At 41.0% G+C, this 14,267-nt stretch overlaps 1 protein-coding gene across 1 annotated transcript in view; it reads left to right on the top strand.

Moving 5' to 3' along the window:
* Positions 1-340: 340 nt before the first annotated feature.
* NOX3 (NADPH oxidase 3) overlaps positions 341-14,267 on the top strand; it is a gene marked incomplete at both ends in the record, with an annotated part of 53,494 nt that continues 39,567 nt past the window's right edge. Inside the window, 6 exons of the mRNA XM_084227779.1 lie at positions 341-388; positions 1,020-1,115; positions 1,232-1,342; positions 2,556-2,640; positions 10,539-10,684; positions 13,414-13,595. Coding sequence (XP_084083905.1) covers positions 341-388; positions 1,020-1,115; positions 1,232-1,342; positions 2,556-2,640; positions 10,539-10,684; positions 13,414-13,595 — 668 coding nt within the window. The remainder of the gene's footprint in view (positions 389-1,019; positions 1,116-1,231; positions 1,343-2,555; positions 2,641-10,538; positions 10,685-13,413; positions 13,596-14,267) is intronic.

Raw genomic sequence — 14,267 nt, 5'->3', positions numbered from 1 at the left:
AATTTCTCAAATTTGCATGAAGACTTATTATCATCTTGACTGCAATCATGTAGAAAATGAATGGAGTATAGAGTACATGAGGATAATTTAATAAAATTAGTTTTCTTTTCTTATGAAATCTTTGAAGAAAGGAATCATAGACAGAGACTTGCCTTGTATTCACCAGGTCACGAGGCATGTCAGCTTGGTGATGTTCCTTTGGCAAGTCCTTAATTAGAAATTCCTCGAGAGCTGCTCCCAGTAGGTGCTTCCAAAGACAGAAAGACAAAATAATTCAGCAGGGAAACCCTTACTAAGGCTAGAATATCCAGGCACAGTTCTGCAAAAGTGCAGAGCTGTCATGATGAGGTGCTGGATTTTGAATGAAAGCCTCTCCGTCATATTGGCAGTAAGTATCACATTTGTTATTCAACTTTCAATACATATATATTGAATAGTCTTTGATTTTGAGGCTAACTTGGATAGGAATGCTAAATAGCTGAAAGCATGACTCTGGTTAAAAGACTAAAACTTGTTAGAAAACATTCAGTAGATATATTTAATTTACCCTTACAGAATCATGTAAAGTTGTTTTCCGATTGAGTTCATTTTTAATTATTTTTAAAGTCAAGTAGTTTGTTTTTGCATAATGTATGAATGTTTCTCCAAATCAAATGAAGTCTTTGAATTAGACTATGAAATTGAATTTTTTTTTCCTAGGGTACTTTCTGGGTTGTTTTTTAAAAGATTTCCTCCTTCTTGACATCATTGACTTCAAACATTATAGAGAGCAATGTTGATGAGGAAGGTTTTGAACTTTTCATTAAATTCCTTAACTTTTTATATTAACTTTTTAAAGTTAATAATTTCTTACTACTATAATCAATGCTAAAAACCAATCTATGAGAAATAAGGATATGGAGTAATTCTGATTAATAGGAAGCTGTTCATTTCACTTTAAAAGAAGAACCCCAAGTGATTTTGAATAGAGGAAAAGGTGGAAGACAGTACTGATTGTTTGTCTTTTCATTCTGCTCTAGCTCTCATGGCTGGGAGTGAATTTATATCTGTTTATTGACACATTCTATTGGTATGAAGAGGAAGAGTCGTTCCTTTACACACGAGTTCTTCTGGGTGTAAGTTGAGTTGGCAACCATGCACCCATTATCATTTCAAAAAGCAAAGATACATTCTATTTCCCCCCATTTCCTTATTGTTACTGTAGCTCTTTCTTGTGTCTTTCTATGGACAGTCCACACTGGCTTGGGCTCGAGCATCTGCTGTGTGCCTGAACTTCAACTGCATGCTGATCCTACTACCAGTCAGCAGAAACCTCATTTCATTCATTAGAGGGACAAGTATTGTAAGTAATAAATTACTTAAAATAATCCAGTTGTTATGATCTATGAATATAAGTGCCATTGAAAACAGAGATCTACTTTAACTGTGATTACCAATATTTCTGTTCAAATTGAGATTTGTTTCTTGATGAGAGAGAACACAATGGCTAAAACAAAAATTAGAAATCAGTGCTTCTGATTTGATTTTTTTTCCTTTTGCTATTGACTCCCTACATGACCCTGGACTCATTGTTCAACCTTTCCCTGATATAGTTGCTCCATCTGAAAAGTAGGGCTAATAAAATTGACCTGTCTCATGAAGATAGATATATAACAGCTTGAACTATTAACGCTTCTGATTGAAAGGAGACAAGCAGCTAAACCAAATGCCAATTAAGAAACATCTCTCTAGTTCTCAGCCCCAGAAAACAGTCACCATACATAGCTTTTACTATATAGATGTTTGTCCCTCTGGAACATAATGGGACTTGTTATATTGATTCCACTCTATTGGTATTTAGCTCTTTCTTACTGAATAGACTATTTCACCAAACTCTTATAAGAAATAACTTTTATTATAATAAAGTGAAAATCAAAATCAACAAGCAACTATAAAGCAAAGACATTCTGGAGGGGGTGGGGAGAGGGAGTAGGATTAAAACAGGTGGGAAGGTCACAAGGACTATGGTGATGGTACACGGGAGAACTGGTGGTAAGAATTTTTCACAGGGACTATAACTGAGATGAGAAAGCATACATTGTAAAAAAAAATGAAGAACAATATAAAAAATATATAAAAATAAAGTTATTAAAAATAAAGAAATAACTTTTACAAGAAACACAGTAAGTTTATATAAGTATTTAACTCTAGAAGAAAAGAGTGTATTATGTGATCATAACTATATGAATATTTAGGTATAGATGAATATAGTATCTTTCTTTGTGCAATAAGGAATAATTTATAGATAATGCATGGTTATCAGCAGGTTTTCTGTTCTTTAGTTTTAACTTACAGTCAGGGACCTACTAATTCAGTCACTTGTATTGAGTTGAAATCTCAGCAAGCCACTGGTAACTACTGGTTTGACCTGTTTAGCTAACTAATGACCTCTGATTTTTTGTGTCATATAGACATGCCCCCAGCAATTCAGAGGCAGAGCCTGGATCTCACTTCCTTAATTCTCACATTGTCATCACTATGAATTTTCCCTAAATGACTTCTTTTTGTTTCTCTAGTGTTGCAGAGGGTCCTGGAGGAGACAATTAGACAAAACCCTCAAATTCCACAAACTTGTTGCCTATGGGATAGCCATCAATACAGGTGAGTGCTTATTAACTACCTGATAGATTTTATAATATTTAACTTAATATTTTTCTTTAATCCACCCCACACCCCCGCTCACCTTTGGATTCAAGAAATAGTTGTCTTTCATCAGGCCACATGAAAATTCTATGTAAATGAATTTAAAATTTTCTAATTTATACTTATGGTGACCAAACCCTCAATTTGTTAAGGAGTAGTTGATGAAATTTCATTTTCACCTGTCCATAGTTAAACTTGTTGATAATACAATGATAAATATCTACTTGAAAATGAACAGTATTACACAATATAATTCACATGGGAACTAAAATTGACCGAGGCTCATCTCATTCAAGTCATAGGAAAATGACTACCAAGCAGTAACTTGGGCAGTAAAAGGACCAAAAAAAAGCACAATCTTTGAGCCAGACTCTGAACAGCATTGAGCTGGGGGCATAAAAGGATCTTGAGAAGATGTGAAGTTTTAAAGGCATATAAAGTGTTACTGTCATTTCTTGAAGTAGAAAACAAGAAAATTCTAAGGGAAGGTACTAGAAAGACTCATCCAAGGCCAAGCGTAAACCTTGGAAGAGAGAGACAAGGCCAGTAACCAGTAACCAATGTCCAGTGGGCAACAAATACATCGGAGTAAAAAGCTATCTGAACAATAAGGAGTTATAATTCAGGCCTATTTCTCTCTAGCTAATTTAACTCTAAAATGTTTTCCTCATTTGTTTTTAAGCCTCTCATGCATAAAAAATAGCAGAGTGAAAGGAACACTCAAAACAAATGTGGATTTAATTAAGCAACAAGACATGACAGACGGTGCTCGAGTGCCAATTAACACAACTTTGGGTGTGCGGATACGTGTGGGGAGACTTCCTCCTCCGTTGTCTTCAATGCCAGATTAAACGAACCTGGAAGATGTTTGCAAGAGGTCTTTGTAGTTTGTTAAGAATCAAGGGTAAAAAGACGCCACATCCTAGAGAAAACCAGCTAAGGGATGGGGAGCAGAAGACAAAGGTAATTCATCTTTGTCTTCCAAGGCCTTGAGCAGCGCCAGGTACACACCAGTGCCAATAACTTTTGATGAATGAGTGAAGATGCGAAGGAATGAGGGCCCAGGGAAGGAGATTGTAGCTCAGAAATGGAGGTCTTTTCCAGACCCTGAAAATTTTCTCAAAATCCGAACAAGGGTCCCCTGAGAGTACGGAGATGCCCGTGTTGGGTGGCACCCTGGTGGAGCGCAGACTGCTCCTTGGAAAGCTCTTCAAAGAAAGAATTCAGGGACTCTTTAGGCTTCCTTAAGAGCCTCATTTCCTTCATTAAGGGAGGAATAAAAACACAGTAAACGAGCAGGAAGAATATTATCATTGTGCAAAAGCTTTAATGCAGAGGCGGACTCTAAAAGAAGGTTATCAGCGAATCAGAGAAAAGGGACAATAGCAGCAACAACACAGAAAAACACAGAGCCAGAACACATCAGAAGAGGAAGCAGAGACTAAAGGAGAGTGTGTGCCAAGAGCCAGCTTTCCCCTTCAAGCTCAGGGTGTGTGTATTTCTCTATGTTTTCACATAGCAATAGCATAAACGCATCAGTGATGCAGAGTGACTGTCTCCTGCGTGTGCCCTGATGGAATGTGGTCAGTCCCGTTGAGGAATGGAGTATAATTTAGTAGGGGCAACAGTTGACTAGTTCAGATGACGAGGTTCCTTAAACCCCTGCTAGTGATGGGTTATGAGATCTCAGCTAGCTCCCTATGCCCGTCTCTGCAGAATTAAGAGAAAAGTCGTGCTCTGTCCAACTCTATGACACATGCACATGAGCTGTGAGTGGTGAACTGCTTAGAAATCTGCAGCCTGCAAGATCATTCACTTCTGTGATCAAAAAGCAGATCAAGTCCAAGTTTAGCATGATTGGCGGCTCTGCGCATGGAGCCCCTCCCACTACTCCAGTCTCATCTCTGGCCAACCCCTGGGCTTTTCTCCTCTGTATAGTCTGTGCCTTTGCCCTTACTCTCTTTGCCTGCAATATTCTTCTCTCCTTCATTGGATAAGATGGCACCGTATCCAGAATCTACGTGGTCAGCTTCCCCTTGAGCTGCCAGGTCCAGGCTGGTGCCCAGCTCACCTGCAGGTCACAGCCTCTTACCACAAATAAAATTCCTCAGACTCCGATGGCCTCCAGGGCTGACTGTGCCTTCTGCATCCAGGTTCCTTTGGCGCCTGGCATGCATTATAGGTGATCAAGCTTGAAGGGGACTAGGAGCTGACCAGCAGGCAAAAGCAAATGAAGGAAATCCTAGGAAAGTTACAAGACACTACAGTGCAGCGGTGTTTGGGGGAACAGGAGCAGTCTGGGGTGCAGGTAACAGAGAGCATGCAGGGAAGAGAATCAAAATGATGCCAGTCATCTAAGACAATCACTCCCTGTGCTGCTTCAACCAAGGAAAGCAGGATGCCCTTCCTCCCTCGCCCCTCACACATCCCTGGTGAGAATCAAGTATTCTCTCTGGTCTATTCCTCTTGAAACCCCCCTGCTTTGCCAGCCTCCTTCCCATCTACCCAGGCTCCCCCAGCAGGGTCAGGCTGCTTTTGAAAGCAAAATGCTCATCTCCCACTGCATGGCTGCCAGCCACCAGCCTCCATGCCGTTGTTCTCATTCCAGGCAAAGGCAGGAGGGTGGAGAGAAAGCGCTCCTTTCTCCCAAACCCTGACAAAGCAATTATTACATTTCACATTAACTAAGAAATGTGGCTGGCAACTGCGGCTTTAAGAAAAAATGCTAAGCCCTGGTTTCATAGCTGTACCTTTGCTTTTCACATTTTGTCCTTCGGGTATATTCACTTGGGAGCAGCTGAAAATGTCCCCATGCTGATTTTATTAGCATCGCCCATTATGTTGCTTTTCAAATAGCCGACTGGCTTAATAGAGGTGTGTAACCTTGGAAGAAGTGCATCCACATCGAAGTGTGCATGCCAGCCTCTAATTTCTCATCCGTTCCCCTATAAGTTGAACCGCAGGCTTTAATTGGTCGAATCATTAAGGGCTGTAATTAGAGCCTGGTGGAAGGAGGCTGGGGAGGAGGTGGGAAGAGGCAAACAATGGTATCTATAATCAAGGGCATCACTGAAAATGCAGTGACAGGAACTCTTCTGGCTTCCTGCCTTCCTGCTTGCCTGCCCACGATAAGAGCGTTGGAACATTCCTCCACCACTCATAAATCATCCCCAGGGACCTATAACCACACTGGTATAAAAATCATAGTTTCACAGTCTCTCCATTCTTATTAACGTGGATCTTTCTGGACTCTGATTCACACTAGACCTTGAAGCCCCACCCACTCACTGATCCTGAGCTTCCTTCCTAGGGGCGGGTAAATAGTGATCCAAACAGCCCTCTCCAGCAAAGTCCCCACTGCATCTGCTGGGGCCCAGGGGCACACAATTACCCATGTGCCACTCCTGACAGGCTGCTAAAATTAGTACATGAACCTCAATAAACATCCCAGGGACAAGTGGAGAGGAGCAAGCTCAGAATAAGGTTAAAAAAATACCTTATTCTTATTTTTTACCTCTCTGCAGAAATCGGACCACAAGTCTGAAGGTTCAGGCCTGGTTCTAGTTGCAGCCAAGATTTGCTCCTATTCGACAGGCTGCTTAATTAGCAGGTGTCTAACTCAAAACGACATTGCTGACAGGGAGGCTGAAAGACAGCAAGAACTGACCACACTCCCAAGATTCTCCCTCCATTATGCTTCCTTTCATCTCCTACGATAGAAAAAGGAAAGAAAGAAGGAAAAGAGACTTTCTCAGAGCAACTGGCTCTAATTGTAGCCTTTATGATTTTTTTTTGTTCCCTCTTCAATAAAAGCCCCTTATTTGAACTCAGAAGCTCATATACCAATTAAATGCACATTTGTAGTATGTCCAAGATTGCTGCTCTCTTTTCACTTAGCTGAGAAAATGACATTGTGGGACGATCCTGTCATAGTATCTTTTGTTCTGGCACTAAGTTTGGGTGGGTTCTCAAAAAAGGGGATCCTGGACTCCCCTGGGCTCAGCAGAAGCTGCACAGAGGCAGCAGGGAGAACCCCACCTGCAGAGTTGATGGCTTAGATTTGCCACAAGGTATCAAAAGTCCCCTTAAGTCAGAGCTGATTCTTAAAAGATACTCAAATGTGAGTTTCATGTTGGAAATACTTTCACAATGGTCTGCAATCCCCTTTTAGATGGTGAATGTTCCTGGTTAAATTCAGACTGAGCATGGGAACCAGACAGCTGGAAGGGAGCTGGGGTGTCACACAGTTGAGTCAAATCCACCCACATTACAGATGAGAAAATGGGGCTGAAAGAAATTTAGTAACAGAGAGGTAACCTCTCCAGTATTCTTTCTGCTAAAATGAAATCTAATCACGAGATATGATCCTGATGACTAAGAGAGAAAGATGAAAATGCATCACTATTTAATACGTCCCTGAAGCAGTCATAAACCGTGTCTGAAGGAGAGGATAGAAAATATGATATCTAAAAGGTAACAAAATCGAGATCCCCCTTGGTTATCTATCAAGTACCAACATTTGGTAACTGAGGTACCTTTAGTTCCAAGCCAAGATAATAGTAAAATTAAATAAGAAGAAATAAAACATTTTGACAAACAAAATGAATGCAAGTAGTTTTTCTCTGAATTCCTGAGATTAGATGCTACCTTTTTTATCTTCCACCTTGTGAAAAGAAAACAAAATGGATGCAGCTAAGCAAAGGAATGTGTAATACATGAAATTTATAAAGTACTATTAAAAAAATGGAAAAAAAATCATTTTCAACATATTCCCTCAGGAGCTACTACTTGAAAAGTATCTTGGTTTTCTTCTGCTGCTGCTGCGTTATTAGTTCTTCTGCTCTGTTATGAGACATCTGGCGATGAGAACATATAAATAGTTCAATATCTGCTCATTCAATAAATGTATTTAAATTTAGTTTAAACAATGTCAAATTCTCATGTGAAAATCAGTCTGGTAGAAAACAGATTGTGATCAGCAACTCATTACAGGAGAGAAGAATGTTCTAGAATATGGAATATAAAAGACACAGAATTTATCCTGTGTTCCCTTTCTGACTGTCACGTGTGGATGATGTGATGGAGAATAAATTGCTTCATTTGGTTTGAAGCTCACTGTCTATTTCTGTAAAGTGGGACCAGCTCCACTCCCTGCCTGGTGTGCTTTGGTCAAGGGAGGAAGAATCTGAGAAATCTGGAAGCAAATGAGTAAATGGAAAAAGGTAGAATGTGAAAGGACCCTTGATACCACCTGCAGTGAGAGAGACCACCGCGATTCTGCTGAGTCATAGTCTTAAGAGGCGTTGGTCTCCAGATTAAAGACACCAGGTGAACCATTCAAAAAGCTTTAGCTAAGCCCATGGGAGAAATGAGTTTCCAGGAAAAAGTTTGGTATATAAACGTTAGTGATTAATGAAAAGAAACAATATAACTTAGGATAAAAGATGAGGTCTTGGAGTCAGACAAACGGGTTCATCCCACCTTTGACACTTACTGACTACAGTCCCTTAACCTTTTGAGTACTTTTCTCTAATTATGGAAATAAAATTCACCCCTGAGGATCGGGATAATATGTTTAAAGCATTCATAACAGTGTTTGCAGTATAGGAAACATTCAGCATACGTTAGCTATGACAAGAATTACCTGTTCATTCAAAACTTTAATATAATGGTCTTCTCTGGTCCCAAGGCTGTCCACCTGTGTCAATACAGATACTCTTTATGTTCTCTTTCTCCTTTTTCCTAATGAACTGTCCTTTAAAAAAAAAAGACAGGGGCCTCCCCGGTGGCACAGCAGTTGAGCGCTGGGTTGCGAAGCTGCCCGCAGCCTCTGCAGCGCCAGTTGGATCCCCGGCCACCGGGCAAGGGTCCCACATGGCGCACAGACCTCTCCTGCCGCCTGCTGCTCCCCTCAGCAGTGTATTTCGTCAGTCTGCCTGTTCTGTTCCCCACTCTGGCTCTGGTGAATTCTCTCACCCTCCCGCGCTTCTGACTGTACCCAGTGCTTGTATAAATAAATAAATAAATCTTTAAAAAATAAATAAATTTTTTTTAAAAGCCAAAAACAAAACTTTAAGATAATTATCAGAAAACTGCAATTGGGAAGACCAATGTTTATGTTCAATCCAGCAAGTAATTCACATTTTATGGATCGTGATGGAAATCATATAAGCTTTTGTAGCTTTCTGGATGCTGAGACTGAACAGGGCTGCCCCTTCTGAGATGTGGCCACATACACTGACAAATGAACATAAAGAGGAAACAAACTACCTCTTAGATGCTGCCCTCAATGAATCTGCAAATAGATGTTTAACATCATAGACTCAAAACACTAGAGCATTGCCTACTCAGGTGAGCCTCAATCAAAACCTATTGGATTTGATTTCTAACTTAAAGACCATAGAAAAATGTGCAAAAAAATATATGCATCCGTAGAAAAAGCACTTCCAGTAATGTTGCATCTACAGATGGAATTCCTAGCCCTTTATCCCTTTCTGTAATCTTGTTGTCACTCAGCATTGAGGTATATACTGTAAGCAATGTGCCAGGTGTCAAGGTTCTTGAGGAGTCAAAGTGCATTGAGAAATGCAGGTATAAGTAAATACTCACAGCAATAGTGCCTGGGAAATGTTAGGATGACCGTATCATTTGCGTCTGTGGAATTGAAGAGTAGTTGATAGAAAGCATTTTGCCTTGGGGCTTAAAGCATGAGTAGAACTCTACAAGCAGAAAAGGGGATGACTGATAGAAGGAACTCATGTGCCAGAGAGAAGAGGCTCAACATTATAGAAGGTGGCATTTCTAAGTCAATCAGCTACCAGGAGCGCAGAACTCAGGATGACACCAATGCTGTTAAAAGTTTCTGCTGCCCCTTTTCCCCTCACTAGACGTGGACACAACTTGTAGTCTCTCAAGTAGCAGTGGCCTGGGCTACTTTCACTGTGGGTGCAGAAAAAAAAAGGATATCAACTGGGAAATGATCCGTCCTCTGGGCAATGCATTCCGGTTTCTCACTGGAACCTGATCTCAATGGTGGGGATCCATGGAGCACCCAACAGGGCTTCCATTTGTAGGAGAGCATCAGATGTCTGGGTGTTTGGACTGCTCTTCCCCTCAGAGTCACAAGTCAGGGGACAGTGGCGGCAGCACAGACTCCGAAGGTGACATAGTGCTGTGTCCTGGACAAGTTCTCTGCACTTAGAATTTAGACATCACTGATTCCCAGAATTAGAAAAAATGGGTTTTCTTCTTAAGAATATACAGAAAGATTTACTTCCATAAATGCTGGCATATTTCAATCCACTAGGAATAACACCTGGAAATGTGTGTGTGTGTGTGTGTGTGTGTGTATGTGTATGTGTATGTGAAGGTATATATCATATATACTAGCATGTATAAAGGAAAAACAGAATACATAATTTCTGAAAGAGAACAAAAATGATACCTTCCCTGGCATTATCCCACATGGCTGTACACGATGTACAAACATATTGGAGAATAATGTTTTCTGATTGTTCAAGAAAGAAAGTATATAGCCTATCTAATTATGTTGCAATATCATGATGCCTAGTTCACTTCCAGAATAATCATGTTTGTAATGAAACAATGGTGAATTTAGATTTTACCTTATGTCTTAATAGAATGTAAATGTATGGATATAGTAAATCATGCAATAGCCTGGGAAGTATTCAATCCACTCCATCCAAGACACCAGGAGAGATGCACAAATTAATCACTGTTCCTTGGAGATTAGAAGAACCAGGGCAGGGAAACTGGACCATAGAGACACTGCAGTCGTGAGTAATCTCAGAGGAAGAAATCCATGCGGCTCATATCCCATGTCTCGTTGTATGCAGCTATTCACATCGTGGCACATTTATGCAACCTGGAGCGCTACCACGCCAGCCAGGCGGGGGAAGCAGGTGGACTTTCAGCTGCACTTTCCAAACTTGGAGATGCCCCGCATGAGACCTACCTGAACCCCATCCGGAGTGCAGGCGCAGTGAGTACTGTTTGCCTGCCACCTAGTTTCTCACCTGAAAAATTCCTTTCTCTTCCTATCCTTTTATTGGGAACACTGTATTTCAAAGGCTTTTAAGAAAGCTCCAGAGGGGGTTTTGTCAAATGTTAACATCAATTTCACCTTTTTCTAAAATGGTATATTTTAATGACATGAATGTTGCTAAGAGGTTATGCGCAAGAAAAACTGATACCACTTAATTAGTCTATAACAACAAATAATAAATACACCCCAACAGGAAATGCAGTAACCTGTTAAAATCCCTAATATTTTAAATTTTCAAAGCAGCTAATGATTAGAATTTTTTAGCGGATGTTACAATTATAAAAAAATGTGAAGTGTCATTAAAACCAGAGATTATAAATTGGATGTCTTCATTTTCAATTTGCAAATTGCTTTCCGCATCTCTTCTCCCATCTCCTATTTTGGCACGCGTGTGAATAACTGCTCTGCCAAATCAGATACCGGGCAAAGTGACTAATTTCATAATGAAGCCTGTATGGCTAGTGACATCATTAATGCTAATTACCTCTGTGAACGGTTAAAAAAAAAAAGCCAAAAAATGTAACCAAGAAACCCACCTCTGGAGATAAAACAGTCCCCCCTAAATCCAACCCCTACCTCCTTCTTCCTACTTAATCTAAACCTTTGGCCATGGTATGCCACATTGGCATGCACACGCAGACTGTTCACCAGTTTAAAATAGCTAGAACGCACAAGAAGAACCGTAAGGCAATCTTCACCAGAAATGGCAACCTCTTAGTTACTTTCCGGCCCATCTCTTTAAGGGATTATTTGGCCCGTGAAGGTGTTTTTGAAGAAGGAAATTCAAAGTCTCTTTCAGGGAAATTCATCCATGTCATGTCCCCTAGTGTCCTAATGTGATTTCCAATATCAGGCCATTGATGAAAAGCTACATTTTCTTAGCTGATACAAAGAAAAACAAGTTGCACAGTTACAAGTCAAAACTACAGATGCCGTAAGCCTGGGAGGTGCCTTTGGGGTCACTCAGCAGAGCCACAGCATTTGTCTAGGTGTCCGCTGGGGTTCATGCTTTATCCCCACAAATGCTCTACAAATGCCCATACACCCAAAAATGCATCTCAAACTTTTTGTAAAGCCAGTGTAGTGGAAAGTCTTTATTGTAAATACTTTCGAGGCAATTTAGCAAGATGATTCAGCTATTTCCAACAGTTATTTTAAAATTTTAGAAGCAATATACTATGAAGTACTAATTAAGTTCAGGAAACCCTTTAATTCTGAGTGTTTGGAGAAAGATGAGTATCAGTAACACAAAGTGTTCATTACAGAGTATTTGTGAAGAGATGCAAGGAGATTATTTTAGAGGTTACGTTGTAACTCAACCCAATCTCTCAGAAATGCTGCAGAAAAAGCAAAGTGGAGGCTTGCTCTAATAAGCAAAGAAGAATGATTCAAAATGAGTACATCGGATGATGTAAATGACTTTCTAAAGTGCCTGAGTACACTTGAAAAAAGAAATCTTTTAAGTGTTTTAGACTTATCCCTTTCTATTTTATAGCCACTGTTTGCTCTAGGAAGAAAAAATAAATACAAAGAAGTCCTGTCCAAATTACCTGGAGATCTCAGAGCACCCCAAATTAATGAGATTTTCTGACAGGAGATAGAGTTGAGTTTATTGCGCGTGGTCGTCTCCATGATAGTGACACTGTGTGTGAATCCTAATGACTTGGCAAGAATATGGGAAATTCACAATCAGAGCAAGATGCTTTGTGATTCATATTCTAAAATGCTCTTTAACTGTCCCCTGCGCTCGCAGGTCAGTATTCTGGCTTTTGGCACAGTCTGCCAGTTGAGAATAGCTGTATCTTTATTGATCACTTAGGATTTACAAAAAGCCTTAGTCCAAGCCTCCAGAGAGGGCATGAAAGAAATGCAAGTCATGGTCCTTCCAATTAAAAAGCAAGAGCAAGAAGAACCACCAGGGAACGGAGGAGGCAGCTATCTTATTAGCCAGACCCTGAAGGGAGCTCTCCCAAAAAGTGTGTTTTAATGTTAAAATGCAATTAAGCCTGTCAAGCCATCTTTTTATTTTAAAACTAACAACTTGAAACTTGATTTACTGTGAGTTATTTCATCTTTAGATGCATTTTTATATATTGTCCTAATTTCAATTCAACATTATAACTTCGTCATCAAAATTGATACAGGCAGATGAAATAAAAGTGTAACAAATGACATGGCATTGGATGACATCTGCCCAAAGCTAAGGTTTTCCATCTGAATGGGGAGCAGAAAAAGTCAGAGACCTCCCTTTGTGGATTGTACCAGGGCCATTTTTTTTTCAAGATTTTATTTATTAAAGATTGATTGATTGATTGATTGATTTATACAAGCACTGGGTACAGTCAGAAGCACGGGAGGGTGAGAGAATTCACCAGAGCCAGAGCAGGCAGAAGGACCGAAGCACACTGCTGAGGGGAGCAGCGGGCGGCAGGAGAGGTCTGCGCGCCATGTGGGACCCTCCTCCAGTGGCCGGGGAGCAGCCAGGGATTGAACCAGTGCTGCACAGGCTGCGGGCAGCTTCACAACCCAGCGCTCAACTGCTACACCACCGGGGAGTACCAGGGCCATTTTTAAGACTAGGGATGGCTCTCTGATTAGATGCCCAAGGGTTGATCCTAAATGGAAAACTAGCAGGAAGATGGAACGTTGGTGTGTTTGCCTCGTAGAACACCCCTGCTGCACTGCTGACCACCATCGCAGGCATCACCGGCCTGGTGACCACACTGGCCCTCATCCTGACCATGACCTCGTCCACCGAGTCCATCAGACAGGCCTCCTATGAGCTGTTCTGGTACACACACCATGTTTGCATCCTCTTCTTTATCAGTCTGGCTGTCCACGGGGTAGGGTAAGTACAGGCTGTGCTCAGTGTGGGAGATTTCACCTCTGTGAACCTCAAGATAATCTTAGAGAGTCCTTTGGATGGAGGAACATGACAGGCAGGGACTAGCAGACACCTGGAAGCTATGAAGATGCACCTTCACTGTGGTAAATATCTTTCAGTAACACTGAAAAGGAGCGACATAGGTGGTTTTATGTTTACTTTCCCTGCATAATTCTGTTGGGGTGTCTTGACATGCGTATGAGATTCAGGAATGTTAACGAATACTGGGAAATGAGACATCTGCCTTTCATTCAGAACCTATTCCCACCATCCAATGGACTTGGGATTAGTGGGGATATATACGTTTTGAACACCCCAATTCCAGTCTTCCTTGATCAAAACTACCCACCAGGACAGCTGGTGTGGAGGAGGGGACAGTGTGGGGGGGGTTCAGTCTGACCAGGGCGGGCCTAGAGGAAGCTCTGATATGTGGCAGCATGACCATCTGCAAGCCCTTGAAATTCTCTGGACCTCAGTTTGCCCATCTCAACTAAAGAATTCCTTTCTGTTAAAACAGCCCATAAAATGTTCTGTATTCAGCTCCTGCTTGGTGCTGTCAAGCACCTCCCAGGAAGTTAGAGCAATGCCTGCATCACATACTCAAATATACTGTGTTCAACTCTTCAAATATTATCA

The sequence above is a fragment of the Talpa europaea genome, assembly GCF_964194135.1.
Source record: "Talpa europaea genome assembly, chromosome: 2".
NCBI lineage: Eukaryota > Metazoa > Chordata > Mammalia > Eulipotyphla > Talpidae > Talpa > Talpa europaea.
The sequence above is the reverse complement of the archived record's forward strand: the minus strand, read 5'-3'. Positions and strand labels throughout refer to the sequence as shown.